Source organism: Podarcis cretensis (assembly GCF_951804945.1).
Source record: "Podarcis cretensis genome assembly, chromosome: 6".
Taxonomy (NCBI): Eukaryota; Metazoa; Chordata; class Lepidosauria; order Squamata; family Lacertidae; genus Podarcis; species Podarcis cretensis.
Genome location: NC_137175.1, coordinates 50,786,676 through 50,810,250, shown reverse-complemented (window position 1 = coordinate 50,810,250; position 23,575 = coordinate 50,786,676). Strand labels below are relative to the sequence as shown.

At 43.8% G+C, this 23,575-nt stretch overlaps 1 protein-coding gene across 1 annotated transcript; it reads right to left on the bottom strand.

The window, feature by feature from the left end:
• Positions 1-674: 674 nt before the first annotated feature.
• Positions 675-23,548, bottom strand: CFAP57 (cilia and flagella associated protein 57). Its single transcript, XM_079980260.1, has 22 exons — positions 23,187-23,548; positions 21,408-21,724; positions 19,491-19,777; positions 18,106-18,313; positions 16,410-16,562; positions 15,484-15,623; positions 14,686-14,851; positions 13,578-13,691; positions 11,789-12,001; positions 11,031-11,204; positions 10,051-10,212; positions 9,217-9,372; positions 8,993-9,086; positions 8,643-8,833; positions 6,935-7,108; positions 6,034-6,192; positions 5,671-5,814; positions 5,441-5,557; positions 3,811-3,945; positions 3,591-3,734; positions 2,992-3,124; positions 675-1,033 (listed from the first exon to the last, which is right to left on the bottom strand). Exons 1-22 carry the CDS (start codon positions 23,341-23,343, stop codon positions 825-827), a joined length of 3,747 nt encoding a protein of 1,248 aa, XP_079836386.1. The 5' UTR covers positions 23,344-23,548; the 3' UTR covers positions 675-824.
• Positions 23,549-23,575: the final 27 nt, after the last annotated feature.

Genomic DNA, 23,575 nt, shown 5'->3' with positions numbered 1-23,575 from the left:
CTATTTTTTTAACACACACCACTCTTTGTACAAATGATTTAAATAAATATATTTATCATTACTATCTAACACTCATGGGGATAGTGGGTCTCTTCTTTTCCTTAGTATCTCCCATTTAGCATTATTCACACACTGTCGAAAGGTTTGTCACATTCGTGTTAATAGTTAGTTAGCAAGATATATTTGAGAAGAGAGATATAGGGGTGAGGGGGAAGGATTGAGGACTCCTAGGTTGGGTGTGTGAGTGAGAGAGATATTGCTCAAGTAAGTAGGTTCACACCTGCAGTCAGCCATGCACAGACTTACTGTTCTGCAAATAGCTGGAAAAGCAACTCAGAACAGAGCAACGGATCTGCCACAGAGTGTACCAACAGGTCTCAGGTTCATCAATCAAAGTTTTGCTGCCAATGGGGAAAGATGCAGGCAATCGTTTATTTCCCAGACTAGCTCAGAGGACAGAGAATGTGTAGAGTTGAGACTTTCTTGCATCAGTGCTAGGCACAAGGGTCCTGTCTCCAACAGGATTTTTGCTTTGAGTTGAAACAGAGCTATGCTGTGCAGTAGAGATATGACCTCACCTATGAGCAGCCAGCTTTTCCCCTGGTGCTCTGCATGTTTTTTCACTTGTTTCTACTGTTTGGAGACTTGTAACGCATTAGCAAGAGGCAGACAAATCTGGTCTGACCTGTTTATTGTTTCCTTTCCCTATCCAGAATCAGAGGTGCTAAAACAAAAACAAAGAACCCAAAGGGTCAGGGTAGGAGTGGGTCCTTGCTCTAGAGATGCAGAGAAGATTAGCTAAGTTTGGATGCCTTCTGCACGTGTCATTGTGATTGTTCACGGCTGCTTCTGTCCAGTTCTAGCATGGGAAGTTTCGAACCTGATGTAGGCCGAACCGCAAGAGCTTTTTCCTGCCCTTGCATTTGATCTTGGAGGTACTTGATTTCCAACCGCTGCATTTCAATGATCCTCTCCGTTTCCTCCTCTGGATTCAACCGTAGGATGGTTGGAGTGTGCCGTTCAGGGGAGGGAGCTGGAGGAAATGGAAAAATCACATTGCTTGGTTGGTAACTGTAGAAAATACCCCAAAGAGATGAGCCAGGATGAGAGATAGCCATGAATACAACAGAAAGGACAAAAGGAAAACAGGGGTTGGAATTATTGGGCAATTTCCAAGGTCTACAGCAAAGAACAAGGCCCACTGACAGTTCCTGGACACTTCACGACACTCCTGGACACTGCCTGTTCACCTGCCCCCTCTCTAAGCAGTAAGGAAGCAGTGAGAGGAGCTAAAGAACCTCTGCATGTTTTCATCCTCTCTACCTCTCTCTAGGAGGTGGCATGCTAACTTAGGGAGTGGGGGCTCACTAACAGCATCTTGTTCAATCCTCTTTGCAGAAAAGTAGAACTGAAATTGAATGGGAGTTGGAACACTTAGGCTTTTGCTTTGCTTACAACCAGTTGTTTTGCAAAGGCAATGTAGCACCCTGCTTGTGGTTAACGCTTAGCTGGAATGAAATATTCAACGCAGCAATAGAGAAATTAAAATAATAATTTATTTGTCAGACAAATAAATATGAGGCACAGTGGTATATGGTTACCAAGCTCTGGCCTGGCCTCCTGCCATTCTGGCCAGCACTTATATTTCCTTAATCCAGCCCCCTTGCTCCTCCTGTGGCTGCCTCTGTCCAATCAGCCTGGTTGAAATTCTTATTGGCTGTTTGCTAGAACCAATCACAAAAGATACACCCATTTCCTCATGCCCTTTTTTGGGAAACAAAAAGCTATATATTCTTCTATCTATAAATGACAAATAAGTAGTAATATATCTTACATGTGTCTCAACAAGGAACCTTAATTACCAGCTCACCTCTTGCCCTCCTTGCCCTATTGCCCTCCAAAACAAATGGTTAATCTTAAATTTTTATCTTAAACAGATGTCAAGGATCATCACTGAAAGATCTCCTTCTCTTGAAGGTCTTTAAAACAAAGGCCTGACAACCATATGTGCTCTAATGATGTTTCCTGCTTGGCAAGGGGGGGCTGGGCTGGTGGCTGATGGCCCCTGTGATCTCTTCCAACTATATGAAATAAGAATCTAGCATAAGGATTTAACATTTCTTAGCTTCTAATTCCTTTGCATATTACATTTAAGCCAATATATATTTAATACATAACATAGATAACCTTTTAAAAGGAAAAGAAATCTTAAAAGGATCTCAGTTTAAGAAAGAAACAACTTTAGAAAAAGACTTCCCAAAATACTCTCTTCTCCAGGCAAGCCAGTTGCCTTTTTCACTGCTCTTGACCTTTCAACCTTAGGAAAATATGGCTCAAGTTTAATGGGAGGCACATGGTTTTATTTTACTATTTACCCACTCTTAATTATGTTTATCTCTTTTTTATCTTCTGTAATATGTAGGGTCAGTGTAACCTTGGCTGTCAGCCTGTAATTCCCTTTGACTTTGAGAATTGTTTTCTGCTATAAATCAGGGGGCCCCCTTGTCTAGGAGTAAAAACATTGCCAAGGTTCTTAGGCAGCTGCTCTTCTGCCTGACATGAACATTTGAAAATCTTTAAGCTCATTTTAAGATACAGGCCCTGATCAAAATATAAGCTTGATAAAAATGCAGGCTTATGATTAGATGCCTCAGCAACTGTTACTGTGTTAATCCCAGAGCAATATGACTATAAAGTATGTAAGGTGCGTTTTTTAATTGGATCAGCATCTACAATAACAGCAGAACATAATTTTTTAGATAATACAAAATACCAAATGAGTGTAGAACATGAGAGACTTACACATGCCAGCCAACTTTTGATCAACCCCTCCCACTAGCAATACAGCACCACAAACAGCTGCATGTCGCCCTTGGGAACAAAACAGTGGCCCACCCCTGTTCTAGGGAAAAGGGGCCAAAAGGAAAGAAATGGAAACATATTCTAGGAAAGAGCAGAAGGGGAAGGTGAGCTGAATAACAACTTGGTTACCTAGGGATTGTGCTGGTTGCTTCTTGCGTTTCATAAGGAGCCCCAAGGTTGACTGGAGGTCAAGAACTTGAGTACGGGTGACCTTCAGTTCTCTCCGCAGCTCATTTATTTCCTTGATGAGGCTCACATTTTCCTACAGAAACAAGATGTAGCATAGCTAAGGTGATAGGAAATTTACTGTCTATACACCAAAAAGAGATTGCTGACATTGTGGAAAAGTATACTGATACGCAGAACAAGACCAAGAGCTAAACAAAGCAGATGCTTTGGGGTATAAAGGAATGGGGGATGCCTCTTGTGTTCTCCATATTTGCCAGGTAAGCATTGCCTATCTATTAAAACAAAACAGGGGTTCTCCTGAGCTCTGCAGAGCCAATTTAGGGGGGCACATGGGAAAGCCCAGTTGTGCCAGTAGAAGTTCTTGTGCAGGGCTTCTGCTGATGAGACTCGTTAGGTGAATCCCACCGACAGTACTTTTCAAATCCACATTTGAAATTCATTATTTAAACTGAAATTTCTGGACCTTGAGCAAATAGAATTTTTTTCTTATAGCGATTTAGAAGAGTGGACCTGCCCAGTTCCCCTCACAGTGCTAGTACCTGCATGATGCGCACATAGTCTGCACGATGTACCTCGCCTTCTTTTATCACCTTCTTTTTCAGTGTTGCCAGGTTGCGCTCAAGATGCTCTCGCTGCCGTGTGTACTCTTGATGCAAGTCTGTGTCAACACCAACAATTTCCACCTGATGGAGCAAATGAAGTGAGCTCAAAGGAAGTATGGTGGGTATCTGCTGCTGAGAGAGAGGAACTTTCACTTACCATATCTGCCTTCTGCACATACTTTTCATAGATATCCCGGATGCTCTCCTTCAGTTTCTTGGGTTCCTGGATGAGGCCTACACAGTTGTGAAGATCTGTTTTAAATCGCTTGACAAGTGCTTCCATGTCTCGTTCCTGCAGTCAGAGGAACACCAAAGCTTGATGCAGCAGAATACATTGCCTGTTAGTGAGGCTTCCTTGCTCTGGATCAAATTACACCTCACAAATTGTCTGTGGGACAAATATTGGCCAGAGGGTACCCAACCTATTGGGACAGTGGTAGGAGTGGTAGGGTTAAATGTTTAACCCTGTTAAACATTTCAAATCCCACAATACTTATTCATCACTTGAATTTCCAGCTCTACATAGCTTGCTAACCGACAGCTGAATGTACAAGTTGTCTTCAGGAAAAAGCAGAGCATTCAGTTTTAGGAGATACAAAATAATGTGAAAGCCTGAAATGAAATTGTTGTTTTACATATGCAAGTCATCAAGTCATGGACAGGCATGTGCGGAGTCACCTATTAAATTATTACCGTATTTTTCGCCCTATAGGACGCACTTTTTCCCCTCCAAAAATGAAGGGGAAATGTGGGTGCGTCCTATGGGGCGAATACAGGCTTTCGCGGAAGCCCGGGGAGCGAGAGGCTCTCGCTCTCCAGGCTTCAGGAAGCTCTGTGCAACCCTCCGGAGCCCGGTGCCAAGCCGTGCCGACCTCCGAAGGGTCGCGGAGAGCTGCCTGCCCTCCCGGGGTCCGCGTAGCTTTGCGCAACCCTCTGGAGCCCGGCGCCAAGCCGTGCCGGCCTCCAGAGGGTTGCGCAGAGCTGCCTGCCCTCCCGGGGTCCGCGCAGCTTTGCGCGACTGTCCGGAGCCTGGCGCCAAGCCGCGCCGGCCTCTGGAGGGTTGCGCAGAGCTGCCTGCCCTCCCGGGGTCCGCACAGCTGTGCGCATCGCTCCGGCGCCAAGCCGCGCCGGCCTCCGAAGGGTCGCGCAGAGCTGCCTGCGCTCCCGGGTTCCGCGCAGCTCTGCGCGACTCTCCGGAGCCCGGCGCCAAGCCGTGCTGGCCTCCGAAGGGTCGCGCAGAGCTGCCTGCGCTCCCGGGCTCCGCGCAGCTCTGCGCGACTCTCCGGAGCCCGGCGCCAAGCCGTGCTGGCCTCCGGAGGGTTGCGCAGAGCTGCCTGCATTGGGAAGCCTCAGCGCGCCCGGGCTTCGCACAGCTGTCCGCAATCCTGGGGAGACCGGCGCGGCTCCCTAGGCTTGCGGATAGCAGGCTCTTCTGGGGGCTGGGGTCGGGGGAAGCTCGGGCTTCCCCTGCGCCAGCCCCGTGCCTGGGGGGGAAATAAATTTTTTTCTTTATTTCCTCCCCCAAAAAACTAGGTGCGTCCTATAGGGCGGTGCGTCCTATGGGGCGAAAAATACGGTATATTAGAGCAGCCCCAACACATTTGTCATTACCTTGCTTTAATGTGAAATTTAAACACTAGATTCAGTGAAAGAAATTTTCAATTACCATTACAAAATCATAAAGATGGAAGGAAAATTTAGAGCTCATCATAGTCTGTGTATGACACCCTAAAGAAGGACCGGTTATAATTTGGTGTACCACTTTTTTCAGCTGCCATTTGACACACCTTTTGCATCTCTTTGTGCATCTCCCGGTCTGTGGCTTTCAGTTTTAGCCGTAGCTCTGATATGTTCAGTTCCAGTTGTGTGTTCTGCTTGTGGAAACGTTCCAGCTCTCCTTCCATCTGCACAGATGCATGAGAAGAGAAGAGGTTTTAAAGGAGGCCTGTGGCCTGCTATGGTCTTCAAGCTGGCCCAGCTTCAGGGCTGGGAGTGGGCTGCCTAATCTGCTTCTCACCTCCTGGATCTGCTCCTTCATAGCTTTGATATCATTCTCACGCGGCTCTATTTGCTTCTTCAACTCCTTTATTTTATAATCTAGTACAAATTTGAACTTCTCCAGTTCCTGGTTTTTTTTCTTTAGATCGTAAATTCGCTTCTCCTGGGACAAATAAAATAGAGACATGAGGTGAGCGGTGTCTAAAGAGACAGAGAGATCTCTTACAACTTCAGCCTTACATCAGTGGAGTCAAGAGACAGTGTGTGGGACGGTGGCATATGAGAGGCATTGCTTAGTGGGTCAGAGCCTTTGTAGATTTGGACAGCAAAATCCAGCTGCGAGTAAAGGGGTGGAAAAGGAGCATTGATCCAAGCACCTCACCTTGTCTTGAATGGTCTCATCTCTTTCTTGAATCTCTCTCTTCAGCCCCTGGATGTCCTTCTCTAAGGCTTTAATGATTCCTTGCAACTTTTGCTGCTCCACCTTCATTGCCTCAATGTCACTGCAGCGCTCTTCAATCTCTTTCTGCAGACTGTTGAACTAGAGAAAAATGCATCAGGTATCTTTCAGTCTGAAGCCAGTGTCTCACCCAGCAACAGTTCCATGAGAACTGCTGACAAGAATCAGTGAAAGCTACATGGTGGGCATCTCCATATCCCTGTACAGCTGATGCCTTCAGGAAGCAGAATTGATCATGCCCCATCAACTGATGGACAGTGAGTTCAAACCTGTAGGATTTGGCTGTGCAACCAAATCTCTAATGGGAAACTCAGTCAAACAGCTGATCCTTGCAGAAAGGAGCTTTGCCAACCCTATACTGGGTGCTTGGAAAATGCTGAGCATGCCAATAACTTTACACGGAACTTCCCAAACACCTAATAGGCAGCTGGATATTGGGAAGCACTGCATAAGGGAGTTGGACAGGTGGGTGGGATGACCCACCTGTCAATCATCTGACAATTAAAGAAAACAAGGGCCATTTGTACGATTAACATAACATTTAACATTTAATTTGGCCCTTTGCTAGCATTCCAGCCTTTAGATAAAACCTTGCATTTTAGGAAATAATTTTACATTAGATGTAAAATAGATTTTTGTTGACATTTCTGTGACACTGGTTCAATAGACAGTTGGGTATTAAAATTTGTGTTGCTTTTTATAATTTTAATCTACTCTTATTATCTATTTTATTGTCATTTTGTTGGCAGAGAAAGTGGTATATACATCTTGAAATAAATGATCACAAACCAGAAGTCTGGTACCCTGAAACAGGCGAGCATACCTTCTTCCTCATGATTCCTGTCTCCCCTTTTAGCCGCAAATTTGATTCTCTTTCCTCACGAAGTCGCCTCTCATACTTAATTTTTATGTCCTGGATTTCTCGATCCTCATCTTCTTCAATTTGTTTCTTAGTTTCCTCAAATTCTCGGAGCTGAGTTCTTGATTCATCTTGAGCCTGAAAGTTAGAAGGGAGAAAAGTAAAAAGGAGGAGTTAAAGGAGCCACACTGTTAAGTGACCAGACTGAAATGATTGCCTGGGAGGCAAGACCCTGGTCTAGTTTGGAGATGAGGCAGATTGACACAAGCTCTCCGGGGATGACAATGCAGCAACATGATGTTACAGTGCTGGAGGCTTAATTACATGTTACAAAAGCACTGAATCACCCAGTTCATAAATTAGTGGTGGGTAAGTGGATCTGACCAGTGCACCAAATTTTTACCTCCACCAACCTTGCAGGTGAACTCTGACAGGTGGGCAAGTCTGGATATAAAAAAGTATATGTATGGAAAGGTGAATGATAGAAACATCCAGCTACTTATGTCACTCTGAGTACAGTAAGGATGAAAAAATGAGAGTTTGGAGCTGTCATTGACTTCAGCCAGAAAGGACAGGTGAAAAGGGTTGAGCATAATCTACTTGAAGAGTACTTTAAACTAGAATCTCTGTAGTTGTGAAATTGCTTAGTAGGATCCCTCTCCAGTAGAGTGGTCTTTTTTTGGGGGGGGGGGGTAGTGTTATTGGAATGTTGTTTTTATTTTGATTATATATTTTGTGAGACCTCCAGGTATAGGGCAATATATAAATCCAATAAATAACCTGCCATATACAAGCTTCAATATACAAGCTTCTGGACAATGATTAAAGAATAGTGTTCCTTTTGTTTTAAGTTGCGTATTTTTCGCTCTACAGGACGCACCAGACCATAAGACGCACCTAGTTTTTGGAAGAAGAAAATATGAAAAAAAAATATTCTGAATCCCAGAAGCCAGGACAACAAGCAGGATCACTGCACAGTGATACCACTTGCTGTCCTGGCTTATGGGATAGCTGTGCGTAGCCTCTCCTGGCCTTCACCCCCTGCCCAGGAGAGGCTGTGCGCGGCTAAGGCTCCCCCAAGAGAAGCACTCCCTTTAAAGAGCGCACAGAGTGTGTGTGTGGCTCTTGGGGGCTTTTCCTCAAGGAGGGAGAAGGGCAACCTGAAGAGCCGCACACACGCTCCACACGGCTCTTTAAAGGGAACGCTGAGCAGAGCTTCCCGCCTGCATTCGCTCCATAAGATGCTTTCCCCTTACTTTTTAGGAGGGGGAAAGTGTGTTTTATAGAGCGAAAAATACGGTATGAATGTTGTCATACAGAGACTTTTTGTTGGCGTGGTTTACTTTTACTTTTTGAAATATGGCAATCCTATCTAAGCCAGAAACAGGTCAGCCTGCCTAGGGGTTTTATCTGAGAGAACTGTAAGTTAAACGCACTAACATGTGGCACTCAGGGAAGAAGAAGACTGGAAAGATCTGTGTTTGGGATGGGTGATGGTTGCCTAATCAGGAGGGGCAAGGACAAAAGTGTACACAGATCAGAGCTCAACTTCAGAGCACAGCTAGTGGAAGTCAGAAGAGCGATGAAGGGCTGAATCAGTAGTAACTTCAAGCATAGTAGAACTGTGCCCATCCTTAAAAATAAATAAAAATGAAACCATCACAGCTCATACCTCTTCCAGCTGAGTGGTTTTCTCAAGCAGCTTTGCCTCATAATATTCTGTCAGCTCCTCCAGCGCCTGGTTTTTGTGCTCTTCCATTTCATGAAGCTGCTTCTCATAGTCCTCCTGCATGCGTTGGGATTTCATCTGAAGCTCCTGGTACTTCTCAAACTCCAGCAGAAGCTTCTGGTTATTGCCAGATTCTGACCCAAAGACAGAGTAAAAAACAAATTAATGTGTGTGGGGTGGGGGTGGGGGGTGTATTACAGAGTAAGGTAAAACATTTTTCTTCATCTTTCACCATAGGGACTGAAGCCCTTTCTCACAGTCTGCAGGAAAGTGTGACTTAAAGTCCTCCTAACCTAGGTCTTGCACCTCTCTTGCCTGCTTCTCTGTTAGTTCTGCAACTTGTTCCTGGTGCTGTGCTTCCTGCTTTTCTTTATCTGCTTTCAAAACCTGAAATACATAGAGATGAGAATTACACCTGAAACTAGGCATACCAACCTTCAAATCCCTCAGGTGACTGCATGATGGGAAAAAGAAGACACAATAATGCTGAGAGTTGTAGTTATTGCTGGACCCTTACCTGGTTTTTGGTTTTCAGTGATTCCATTTCCTGGATGAATTTCTCAGTTAGTTCTTTAATCTTTTCATTATAATTCATGTCCTTGAGGCGCAGCTGGTACTCATTTTCCATCTTCAGTTCCTCTACACGTGTTTTTAGTTCTAACATTATCTGAGTCTGCAGGGTAAGGAATCATAAGAAAAGAAATTGGTGGCAAAACATTCAGATATGCAAATTAAATAAAAATCTACTGTACATAGTATCTTGCCAGATCTATATTTTAGGGCTGTTTCATATGTTAAATTTGTCATGGATACACACAAGGCATTTCAGGTGGAATTCAAAATGGTGGCCTTCAAAGCGTTCCATTAGTGCAAGCATTCTAGCATGCCAGGCAGAACAATGCCCCCTCTCTTCCCCCTGAATGCTATTCTGGGGGTTCTCCCAACCCCCACCAAGCCCATGTCAAGCAGATGGGGGAAGAAGCCTTACTGCGCAAGCAAAAGTCCTTGCACAAGGCTTCCACTGATGGGTGCCAGGTGAATCCTGCCCTTCACGTTTATCTATCATATATAAAGACAGCATATATTGTATCTGGCCATATATATGCATTTCCTATAACATGTGAAGTAGGTTTCAGGACAGGGAGCAATGTAGCTCATGAGCTACATTTTAAGTGTACAATGTTTGATTCTTGTATTATAAGGCTAATTCAAACCTGCTGTCACCTCTCTACTAGGGCCATGATATGTACTGGGTAAGTGCTGCCCCCATGGAGATAAAGCACATTTGGGTTAGTTGATACAACGTCTTCTGATGTGTTCTCTTCCCACTTCAAAACTCATCCGTACTGACCTTCTCTTCCATGTCTGTTCTAGTGATCAATACTTCATCAGAGTATGGCACATCTCTCTCCCTTTTCAACCCCCGCCCTTCTTTGTCATAAACTTTCCAGATAAATATACAGCCATCCTCTGCAGATGTTAGTAGGAACTGATCATCAGCTGTTATGGACATCTGTGGAGAAAAAAAGGCATACTGAAGTCAGAGAAAAGAAAGGGCACTTGGCAGAATCAGAAGATGCTCTGGTTGGATTAATAAGGATCAATTATTTTTAAAATATATCCATCTCTTTGCCTCTAGTGATATCTCTACTCTTCTTCTCCACTTTCCCCATTATGCTCCAAGCATTCCCCTTGCCATTTGTCAGGCTGTTGTCCATTCCTCAGAATCCATTTAACTAACAACTTGTCCTTGTTTTCAGTGGCTTTTCCATTCACTCTCATTATCAATCTCAGTCTTATCTTTTTAATGAGGCACAGTAGTAGACTGATTTTAAACATGACACCAAGAAGCACAGTCACCCTCACGCCCTTGCTCTCAACATTACTGGAACCTATGGTAAAAGTATAAGTGATAAACAAGCCTTCTGGATGAAATAACATTTTAAAAATAGTACTGTACAGCAACAATGTTGTAAATGTTGCACTCCAGCATCTGAGAAGTTAGCAACCCAGTGAGATTTCCCCTACACTCTCCCAGCTACATACACTCAGCTTGGAAGAGAATGAGGCTGATGGGTGTACTGTTTAGGTAGAACTCATTCTCTTTATTTTCCCCATTACTGTGATTAGAGACTCTGTTGTCTATTGTCATTCTTATTAAGCTACTTTGATACACAATAAATATATCATATTTAGATATGCCCATTTGTGGCTCATTGCGTGATATAAGGTGTGCCTCCTTTCATTATTTGTTGCTGCAGACTCAGAAAAAGAAGGGATAAATAAAGGCTATGGCAATCAAGTTGACCTGGAGACTGACTTGGCCTTTACCTTGGTGACTGGACCAGCATGGGCTTGGTATTCATTGTATTCCTTGTGCACAGGTAGTGGGTATTTCATGGACCGAATGGTCCCTGCAGAGGTTCCGGCGAACACCATGCGTCCAGAATGAGATACCACTATGAAAGTGTAGGCAACTTCAAAAGTGGGCACTTCTCGCAGTATCTGAAAGAAAGGGCACCCACCATGCTCTTAGCAAGTCACTCAGCAAGTATTAAATTTGCACTGGAAAGTGGCAGAGGGTACACAAATCCATCATTTGTTCTCTCCACTGTGAATGTCCTGTTATCCTCTCAACGCCTCAAAGGTCATGAATTTCCCTCTCAACTTCATAACTGGGAAAAAACCCACAATTTTTGGCAACCAAGGCAAGGTATAGATTCCATAGATGGCTATACTCTTATAGAGAAGAAGAAGGAAACTATGAACACAAATGTCACTACATGGGATAGGCAACCACTGTTGTTAAAAGCTGGAGGGGGGGATGGGACTGCAAGCCACAGCCACTGGCGGAGGAAGAGGAGTGTGGGGGGAGCGCACCGCCCCTGGCAGCGCAATCCCAGTAGGGTGCCATTGCGGCTGCCCCCCCGCCCCAGCTGGGCACCCCGCCCCCGCCTGCTCTCCGCCTCCTGTTGCCGGAGTATGAAGCTCCGCCACTGGCTACAGCACTGGGTTCACTGAGCTTCACTTTCTTCTGCATTGTTTGCTGCACTTTGATCAGCTCCATAAGTGTCTGCACATGAGCTCACCGCAGAATCACAGATCTCCTTGATGCTATGATCAGATCCGACAGCAAATATGACTTTTGCATCGGGTGATATTGCCACTCCATTGTAGCTGCAGGACTTGAGCACACATTCGGATTCTCTCTTGCCATTCTGGAGGTTCCATTCATATACTGCCCCATCTGTGCCACAGGAGACCAGTTTATAGTCATCCATGCTCCACGCCACTGCGCGTACCTGGAGGGGCGAGTGAGAATATATATAAAATGCTCAGGCAATCCTTACTTAGGCACAAGAGACAGGTTGCTGCTTGGTACTCTGCCTGTTTACCTGGTGTCATTGCATCAAACCTTTTACATAAGAAACTCACAGAACACAGCCCCTTTTCACCCTGTGTCCTTTGTGCTCACAGTTTACCTGTAAGCAGTTAAGATAAAGATTCCCATTATAATCCAGCAGGTCAGGCTAAGAGGGTCAGGAATTATGTTCATGAACTGAATTCCGAGTTATAACAGCTCACACATTTGGTCTCCAAACACATCATAGCTAATAGCCAGTGGCAAGGAAAGGCCTGCAGATTACCATCTGTCCTTGTTGCTCCTCAGGTTTTGTCCTCCCCTGCTCAAAGTTCTATGCCTTTTTTGACAAATCAATAAAAAGTGAATAACAAAAAACATGCTCTGTAGTTTTTGAACCCATACATATTTCTAATAACTCAGTTAAAAAGGTATTTGCTTCATTTTCACATTCACCTTGCTCTCGTGTATATTGTAGTAACTTAAATACTGGAGTCAATTATAAAATTATTTATGAAACTCCCAAATTATAATAAATTATCTGCCTAGTTGCCTGGAGGCAATTCTCATCACATAAGACTGGCTGTTTACAAACTTGCTTTATTCTGTTTAACCTTTTCCCTTATCGCTAATAAGTCTTATCTCATTCCATCCCAGATAGTTCCCTTGCTTTCCTTAGCAAAGTTTCAGCTTCTTTCACTATAAATTGGACTCACGAGCACAAAATGGTGAGATAAGAGGGCACTGAACTGCTGTAGGTAATCATGGGTGGAACTTATGGAGCTATATCAAAACATTTCATAAGCTTGGAATTTACCTATTTGTGATCACTAGGGCATCAAAGCAGGGCTGATGACAGTTCCAGAGGAATCCACTTGCTCCTTAAAATTCATTGGGTCAAAGTTCTTAAATTCAGGGTATTTCAAGTCTTTTTTGCACTGATATTTGGGAGGCCAATTACAGCAAGGGAGGTTGGAGGGAATGTCGTCTCCACAGTCATCTAACAGGTTGTTGGCAATTCAGTAAACAAACATTAAATAATATATCTGTTTTCTTGATAAGCCGAGCCCAGACAAACAAAAGTACTTTTAAGCCCTACTATTTCAGCAAGAGAAATTTAAGCACATTCCTATTAAAATCAGTAGTAAGTCCCACTGAGTTCAGTTGGACTTACTCCCAGCTATGTGTGTATAGGATTACAAAGTACTGTAAAAATGCTGGCTTTCTTTTAACCTAAGCTATTGCACATAACAGAGGAGAAAGCTGATTCCACTGTTCGTAAAAAGTGATCCAAATTATATCTGCACTGCCAGAGAACTATACTCAGGAGCACCTTGGAGTATTCTTAATCCTTCACTCCTATTCTTTAGTTTCTAGTGCCTTTGTAATAAAAAAAAGAATTCAATCATAGGCAGAGCCTCAAAACCAGCTTCTTGAGAAATCCTGTTCTTTCGGCATTTCAAATATATTCAGTTTAATGTACTATTTTACTTGTATTGTAGGCATCACTTACTGACCTTCCCATTGTGTCCTTTCAAGTTAATGATGTTTTCAAAACTTATGGCAGAATAAATGTGAATCACATTTCCATTTACTGCTGCAAACAGATGACCTCCTGTACTGAAGGCACACTGTAGACAGAAGCAGGAGACAGCATGAAGCAATGAGACTTCACATAGGTAACCTCTTTGTGAAGGTACCAGATATCCATAATTTGGAGGCCATGCAGAAAACAGCCTCTAATCATCCTTCATCACAACCAGATGCATCTGTTGTCAGAGAGTGGTATTCTGCTATTTTGTGCTCCTCCTTTGGCTCCAGATTTTGTCTGGGAAAATGAGCTATTAAGGACCTACCAAACTAGGACAAAGTTACTTGAGGGTCCAACTGAACTCTACTGAAATGGAAAAGGGAGTGTCCACACACTATACAGTGGACGTATACCTTTGGGTAACGTAACTTTAGGGTTGCGAACACGGCAAACCCGGAAATGTATACTTCCAGGTTTCGCCGCGCGTACATGCGCAGAAATGCTCTGCACACCGTGTGTGTGCAGAAGCTCTCAATCGTGCCGCGTGTGCAGAAGGTAGCCTTCGGCTACAAAGATTTCAGGATACAGCCGGGCCTCCGAAACGGATCCCATTCGTAACTGGAGGTACCACTCTATACTGGCATAAGACCTTCTGAAATGCTTAAATGTTGAATCTTCCTTCAAATCCTAGCCTAATTGATTCGCAACAGAGAACCCTGAGACTTCAGGTGTCTGTACAAGAAGTATCCTAAACTCTACCTAACTCGAAGACTCTCCTTATTCCATAGGAAGAAGGCAATAGTCTTTTTGTATGTACCTGGAAATCACCCTTCTAGAATCACACCCTACTCTGTATTCCAGCAGAATGTGGGGAAATTCCTCTAGCATATTTGAGCAAAATCTCCCCCAGAAATTGTGTTCTGGTATGGGTTATTTCCTGAACACAGAAAAATAGTCTGTCGATGTGTAGGGAGAGACCTGTTCCAAGCAAACGTGGTAACACAACTTACTAGTCATAAAATGCCTGTGCCACCTCCCAATCTGGTGTTCCCCATTCAAGCTCCTCCACCAGTTCCTTCCCCTGCACTGCTCACCTCTCTGCACCCTCGTACAGTGAAGTCCTTGAAAGTTCGGATGTCATCAATAAGCAGATTCATAAGTCGGAGTTTGTCAGCAAAACCAACCAACACATACAGTCCACTAGGGTGAAGGGAAAGTGCATATGCCTCTTCTTGGTATTCCTTGTACAGGTCCAGTGTGCTGCAGCAAGAGCAACCATTGCAATCAAAGCACAGACCATGCTTCTGTGCAACTAAGTTGTACCTAGTGCTATTTTTGGCCACAGTTCCCCCAAGAAGGTCAAATGCTGGGCAACAGTGAACAAAGGGGAACAAAGACAACTTGACAGCGTTATAGATATACCAGTCCCTTTCAATGCATACATCAGGGCATACTGTCAGGCAACCAAATTAATTCAGCATCACATGAGAATCAATTTATAACCAGAAATAACAATAAAATTGCCATTTTTAAAACCTAAAGTTGATAAAAGAAATAGGCTTTCTAATTTTGATAGCTCCAGATTTTTAATGAATTTTTCTGGATTTAGAACTAGGGTTATGCTTCTATTACATACACAGGAGTCCCATGAAGAAGTACAATTATGTATCTGAACCTTGCCTATCAACTGATTTCTAGAGCAACCACCCTCTCTTAATATTATTTTGTTCTCTGAATAAATATAAGCAGTTTATATTTATCAGAATAGGACTGACACTTGCCCTGATGATTGCCTGGGGCTCTGTAGTGAATTGCCACTTACTCATGGTCTGAGTACAATTCATAGTCCGAGTACAAATCAAAAGGCTGTGCAACAGATTATGTCCCCTTACTTGTTTTCATAATTCCAGATGCGGACAGATTTGTCCAGTGAACAGGTAGCAACGAGGGGCTTGCGAATGCAGGTATCCAAGCCAGTAATGGAAGCAGAATGTATTGGGTGGTTCAGGTATTCAAAGTGAGCTGTCTCCCCCTAGTGAAATATCACAAACATGTTAGCTAGAGCTGCTCATGTGATGGTGTAACACCAGGCAACACTGAATTTCTCTCCATAGCAAAAAGGAGGCATTTGATATGTACTAAATTTATCAAAGCACTGGAAAGTGTAGTGACAAATAGGGCATTTGTAGAGAAGTACACCAGTGACTATAGAAAAGTACTCTGAAGAGGTCCAAACAGAAACAGCCACTACTGGAAATTTGACTGGAGAACAGACCTTACAAATCTTGGGGAGATTTTCTGCAAGAGGTATTTAAGATAGCTGAAATGTGTCCTTGCTGTCTCGCAGGAGAACATGACATTTTGAATTGTTTTGATGACGATTGCACCAACACGTCTATGCACTAGGGCAAAGGAGGTTGCAACAGGAAAGGCTGCCACTCTCTATATCCATAAATTGATACTGGCTATGGTCCGGATGGAAATACCAATGAAAGGCCTAAGTGCCGTGAGTTGTGTGGTCATGATATTGCTGCATGGTTATTGGTGCTTTCAATGTGAAGTTGCTATAGGAGTTATTCAGTGGTGATATTATGACTGGTGAAGAACTGTGCAATTGAGAGTATTCTTTATGTTGCTGGTTCTCCTTTCAACACTTTTTTTTTAGAGTTGCTGAGTAATTGATTTGATGCAGTCATATTACCAGACTGTCTTGGTTTCTTGTTTTCGTTCTGTTCTTTGCAGCACAAGAATATAAAATTACTTTGAACACCACATTTCCGAGTCGTTGCTCAGAACACAGTGCTCTTAATGAACTCACCTTGCTTATCTCAGCTGCTGATATGGAGAGGAGATAGAGCTGATTCTTAGTTGTGCTGATCAGAAGTGTTTCCTCTGCAGGACTGAAGGCAATACACACAACATCCTGTTTGTCCGACTGGTTTGGATCATTGCTGCACTGGTCTTGTGGAATCTATGAAATAAAGCAGCTTAGTTAACCACTTTCCTAGATACATACTTTCTAGTCCGGTTTTGCAGCAGAGTAATAGATAATATTCCATAAACAATGGCAGCAAGATTACCTTAATAAAGATTTTCACCTTTAAAAGCACAGAGCCAAAATGGCACATGGACCAAAAATGGGCAGTTCCAGGGCAGAGAGGGTTTAGTCCATAACCTAAATTGCCTTAACCCCAATTCTGACCCCTATGTTCACAATGTTATGCTGGTAAAATAGGGGATATAAAAGAAAATTTTGAACTGAACATAATATCTACCCCTACCTTACATTGTCAAAAACTCTTCAGCCCTTGTGTTTTGAGGGATCATAGAATCTTAGAGTTGGAAGGGACCCAAGGGTCATCTAGTCCAACCCCCTGCAATGCAGAAATCTCAGCTAAAGCATCCATGACAGATGGCCATCCAACCCCTGCTTAAAAACGTCCAAGGAAGGAGACCTCTTGTGGGGGTCTGTTCCACTGCTGAACAGCTCTCACCATCAGCCTGGGCAGTGGAGCAGAAGAAATAGTGGGGCAGCGATGTCCTCCCAGCAGCAGCAGGATGAAGTGGTGGTGGTGAGGTTGGGGAAGCATTGGGTTGGTGCCATTGGCCCTGCAGATAGGTATACACCTACAAGGGTATTTCCACCATGGAGCTCTCCCAACCTCACTGCTGCCACCTAGCATCATCCTGATGATCTCATCACTGCAGCTGCTGCAAGGATGTCCCCACCCCATGATTCATAAGGGCTAATGAAGATTGCAGTCAACACAATCTCTTATTCAAGGCTCTTTCTTAGCTCATCAGAACCTTCTGTAGGGTGCAGGGGGCTGGAGCTGGGGCTGGAGAATGGGCTGTTTAGCTGGAACCATGTACTCCATTTTTGCTACCATGACTCAGCAACATTCTCTTCCATCTATGAGCTCCAGTGAAGGGTGGGGGCAGGCTCCATGCAGCTCACAAGCTCACTACTGCTACAATGATAATTCAGACGGCATAGGGTGGGCAAATAACAAGGTCTGCTGCAGCAATAACCTGCAGGACTGGCAATCAATTAAACAAGCAGAGCAGGGAACAAGTACAGCAAGGTGGGATGATAGTGGCTGCAAAATGCAAACAGCAACCTGGGTGTGTGAGAGCAGCCAACTGGAATGTGAGTGCTTCCCCTGATTGCCTTTGGCACCTGTAGGTGTGTGAGGACTTTCTCCAGCAGTCCTCACAATATCATATCCAAAGCCTGAACCTGAGACCTCCTGTATGCAAGACTTGTGATGCACCACAGGGTAGGGTTTGTCATTTAGCCACCTTGGATCTCATTGATATGGCTGGGTCTGTTGGTTGGGGATCAGCAAATGCCTCATCATGTGTTTGTCTCCTGCCTGCGGCTGGGGTTGAGTGGTCTCTGGCACAGTGTGGGTTCTACTTCTGCTGAATCTCCTCCTTTTGCCTCCAACATTTATATTGTTGGTGAGCTATGCAATAAATCAAGCATTCCATGTCTCAGACATCTTACCTACCCGTATCTCTCGGCTTTCTCTGTAACCTTCCTTCTCATCTGACTTTTCAAACAGTAGAACAATCCCGGGACCAGCTGAACAAGCAAATCCCTTGGAATATGCAGCAATAGCAGAGACCCGAGGTAGAAATGCTTGCTGCTGTGCTTCAGTTTCACAAACCACCTCAGTGGAAATCTCAGGGGAATTGTGAGCAGGAAACTCAATAAGGCTTTAAAAAGAAATTCATCAATCAATCAGCAGCAAACAGAGAAGTCTAACAAGTTCCAAATGTCAGTTGCATGAGGTAAAAAAATGATTGTTGCTCATTTTAAACTTGTTTTTTTTCATTTCGGAGATGCCACATAGTCCTAGTACCAACAAAGTTTCCCCTATTTGAAATTTTGTACACATATATTAGGACATAAGTCTCATTGACCTTGGTATAACATTTCGAAGTCAACGTACTGAAGGATTTAGGGAAGATACTAAAGCTGTGCACACACTCACATTTACTCTGCATTCAGTGCACTCTCACTACTGGTTTCTGAAGCCATGTCCAAGCAATGTTAGCCACAATCCACATCTGTCCTGTAGTTGTTTGTGAAATACTGTGTTTTCATGTTTCTTGCCTCAATCCAGTGTCAATCCGGATTGAATGCACCCATGAATGCACCATGCCCCCCTCTGCCCCGATGTGGGCAGATGGCATGTGACTTGGAAACATATCCAACTGTACTGAGGTGTACAAGGGCATGCCTATGCAATTCAACATGCAGCAGAGGAGCAATGACCTTGCTGCATTTTAAGCCAGTAATGTATACAAAGCCTAACACTCCAATCCTAAGCATACTTCTTGAATTTAATTAGCACTTTACACAAGTTTTTAAACGATATCTTATAAATTTCAGTTATTCATCCTCCAACAAGTGTGGCAGACAGTGGCGTAGCGTGGGGGGGGGGTGCAGGGAGGGCCGGCCGCACCGGGCGCAACATCTGGGGGTTAGGGTTAGGGGGCGCAAATCCATGGGTTAGGGGGCGCAAATCCACGGGTTAGGGGGCGCAAATTACTTGCCTTGCCCCGGGTGCTGACAACCCACGCTATGCCACTGGTGGCAGATCATGATTAGTCCCATATGACAGTGGGACAAACGGTACAATCCTGTGCATGTCTATGCAGAAGTTAAGTCCCACTGCGTTCAATGGGACTCACATTCTGGAAAGTGTGTATAAAATGGGTGGACTATAAAATGGGCTTTTTAAGCCTGAGGGCTGCCTCAGAGGCAATAACTTTTCTCAGAGAGGCAATACAGTCATGACCATGATACCATTTGTAGATCATTGTAAAACTCATTATCTGCTGGAGCACATTGACCACTCCAGTGTCAATAGTTTGAAGGCAGTCTCACCTCTCTGAATCCTGTTGTGGTTCCTCCTTATCTACTTCAGAGACTATCTCTTTGCGCTCAATACTTGTCTCCCAGCGAAGATCACCAGAGTCAAATAGGTAGATCTTGCCTGTGTCAGTGCCCACAACCACCCTCTCTTCAGAAAGCCAGGCATGAGACAGGTAGTTTTGAGGTTCCCCTCGCAAGAAGTTGGTCTGTTTTAAGGTTCCTTCTGTGTATCTAAATAGCTTAAAAATGCCATATCCTGTAACACAGACTTGGGTGTTATCCTGTGGATTGAAGCTCACCTGGAAAGGAAAACAACATAAAATAAATGATTACTTGATGAGCAACATGAACAATTGATTAAAAAAATTAAGAGCAAAGGTCACCAGAGTGTTACAATATAAAATATGTAAAAATAAAGGAAACAAACAGGAACAAAAATCATAAATATTTAAACATAATACTTCAGAAAAAAGGCCTCCATGATAAAACAAGGAGTAGGGAATTTGTCCTGTCCTTCTTTGTAACTGCACAGTTCTGCCTAAGCAACCTAAATAAGAAACCTGACTCTAGCTAGGAGCCACGTTTAGGACACACAGTTTGTGAAATAAATAAGGATGTTACACTGCAGTACAATTCTCAACCACTTGTTGAGACAAGAGACAATGGAGTGCGCCTCCAGGGGTGAAGTCAAACTGCTGTGTTAGCAGCACCAAAGTGACCTCCCCAGAGCACAAGCCTGGACAGTGTGCATGGAGGTCCTGGGCTGTCCAAACAAGAGCAATACGTTTGGCACCAGCCTGGCTGAAGGATTTGCCAGAATGAGAAGCACAACCATCTTAGGGACTCCACCCTGAATTTGTGTAGGGTTTACTCCTTAGCCTTTTCTTCACCCAAAGATACCCTCCAAAAGGCAGCAGAGGTTTAAGATCTCCTAGATGGGCTACTTTCCCAGGTTGACAAACCCCATCTACCCCTCATTTCCCTCTACAGCATGTGCAGAAAACACCTTCTTGACTGTAGGACCCACTATTGGTCTCATCTGCTCTGACCTGTCTTCACATACAGAGGAAGCTCCTACCTGACCAAGCTTTTGAGACCCATCACCTGGTTTAGCCAGCCAGTTGAAGACATTTCCCAGGGTGTGGCTACTATCACATGCTGACAGATTCTAGGAGCCAGAGGTGACAGGGTGGGGACCAAAGGTAGACAAACTACCTCAGAAGGAGCACAATATGTTTCCCACCAGAAGTACTACCCCTCCCCTAACACTCCATACACCCTAACCACCAGTATCTAACAAAAGTATCTAAAGTATAATTGCAGATCTGCAATGCTTGTATACCCATTCAATCATGCAAGTTCTGTGTCTCAGACGTATATGTAAATGTGAACAGAAGATCTGAGATTTCACACTGAGTCTATCTCCATATGGCAACTTTTCTCACTGAGGTCTCCAATGGTGGAGGCAGAGCCTTTCTCTCTGAGGCAATGACAAGTGGTGATAATTACCGTATTTTTTGCACCATAACACTCACTTTTTTCCTCCTAGAAAGTAAGGGGAAATGTCTGTGCGTGTTATGGAGCGAATGCCTGCGGGTGGCGGGGGGGATCTGCTGCAGTCGTGAGCAGAGGATCCATAGTTCCCCTTCCTTCCCTCCTCCATGGTTACAAAGCATGGATCCACATGGATCCTCAGGATTTTTGCATTGGGCTACTCCAAACTCACTGTCAGATCACATGTCTGTGGCCACAGCATGAACCACAAAAATCATATATCCACTATTTCGTTTAGAATATTTTTTTTCTTGTTTTCCTCCTCTAAAAACTACGTGCGTGTTATGGTCTGGTGTGTGTTATAGAGCGAAAAATACGGTACCTCATGTACCCAAGTGCTATACTGATGCATGTGGTGCTTCTCTTCTATGTTACCTGATAAAGAGGATTGTTCTGGACATCAACCTTGATAATTGCCATTGTTCTTTGCTTTTCCCACATCCAGTAGGCAAGGTTTGATTCTGGAGGTCCTGTCTGTGCCACTAGATATTTGGAATCAGGGGAAAAAGCTACACTAATAAATTCTTGGACCGCAAAATCAAAACTGTTCAAGATCTTCCGCTTCTTGCATGGGACAGATGACAGTTCATAGATTGTGATGGTAGGTTTATCCTGCAGTATCTCTGAAATAGCCAGATAGCGTCGATTTGGACTAATTGCCAGTGCTAGCATCCCTTGGCTCTTTTCTGAGCCTATAAAGCACAGAGAAAAAGCTTATGTGAGCTTCATATAGGAACATTACATTTTCAGGAGCCAAGTCTAATATCAAGGTTGCCCATGTGGGCTTCACCTTTTTTCAAAGACTTCAGGAAATAACTACATATTACTGAGATGATTATAGAGATGATAATCCAGGAAACTGAAATCCCAATAATTTCATTGTTGTAGAGACACTGGCTCAGTTCACACATAACATTAAGCCAAACTATGTATTAGCATAGCTGAATCTATGTATTAGCATGAATGTGTGACCATGCAGGTTCTCAGAGAGGGGATTGCAGTCACTTTTCTCCTTTACTAAAACAAGCCAAGCTTCAAACATTGGTTTACAAACTTGGCTTGTTTCAATAAACAATAATTAAATGTCAGGTAACTGGTAACATAGGCTAGCGCTTCCAATCTCCTCAACACAGCCACCCTAGAGGAGAAAGAAGCATGCAAGAGCAAGGCCCATGGAATCATAGAATCATAGAGTTGGAAGGAACCTCAAGGGTCATCTAGTCCAACCCCCTGAAATGAAGGTGGCCATTCAACCTCTGCTTAAAAACCTCAGCCAGGTTCATTCACATGATGCTAAATCATAGTTTCCTGAACATCTGTTTTGTTTATTTACGACATTTTAATACCACTTAATATAATCAATATCTAAGCAGTTTATACAAAAACATTCCAAGGATACTAGATGAATTGGTCAGCAATGCTTGAATGTAACCATCTCTAAAATATACACCTAATGGGAAGTTGTATTTTAAAACAGCATAAACAAGAAGCGAAAATGTTTATATTTCACCTAAATGTAGACAGAACATAACAATGGGCAGAAGCCACTTTGCAACCAAGTGTCAACGACATTGTTGTGAAAGCATATAAAAACAAATACTGTAATTATTTTTTGGAAACCATGAAGCATGAAGTTTCCTACCAGTGTCAACGACATTGTTGTGAAAGCATATAAAAACAAATACTGTAATTATTTTTTTGGAAACCAACTTTAATGTGATATGTGGGTTCTGAGCATAGCTGTCAACCTTCCCTTTTTTTGCGGGAAATTCCCTTATTCCAGCGCCACTTCCCGCTGCTATCCCGGATTGTTAGATATCCCATAGACTGTCCCCGGGACAGGTGAGTCTGCTGATCCCTTATTTTCAAATCTGAAAGTTGACAGCTATGGTTCCGAGCCTGAATCTTTAACACTGCAACTATTTAAACCCAGGTGGCTACTTTATTAGTAAGAAATAGCACAAGTATCATGTCTAAAATCTGAAAGTGAAGGGTCGGCAGCTAGGAATGCAGACGAGGCCTTGCCTATTTAGAAGACTGATATTTTAGGAGGGTGGCTGCACCTTCCAGCTTCCTTCCCTAAATTTCAGCCTTGGCAGTGAAGGGACATGGGGGAGCGGGGTGGGGAGAAGGAAGAGGAGGAAGCTGATTTACCTGGGATGAACTTCTGCCATTTCTGCTCAATGTGATATTTCACACAGCTATTTCCCGCAGGGTACACTATGATCTGTTCATCGAAGAAGCAAATATTATTTGCCACCCGAGACTGGAAGCCAAAGATATGGAGGGCTTGCGCCACAATCACCGACATGGCGCCTGAGAGTCAGCAAACTTTGCTGGAAAAAGAGAAAAAAGCGTTAGGAAGATTTCCCAGGTGGGGTTGTCGTGCTCCTTCCCCAGCAGGCGCCCAGGGAGGGGGCCCCGCCCCGCCAAGTCGTTTTGCTTGCTCGTCCCGGGTCTTGCTCTTCCCTAACTACCCAGACCTCTCTCCCCTCTGGGGTCCCGCTCAGCTCAACTGTCTCTCTGCTTCTCTCTCTCTCTCT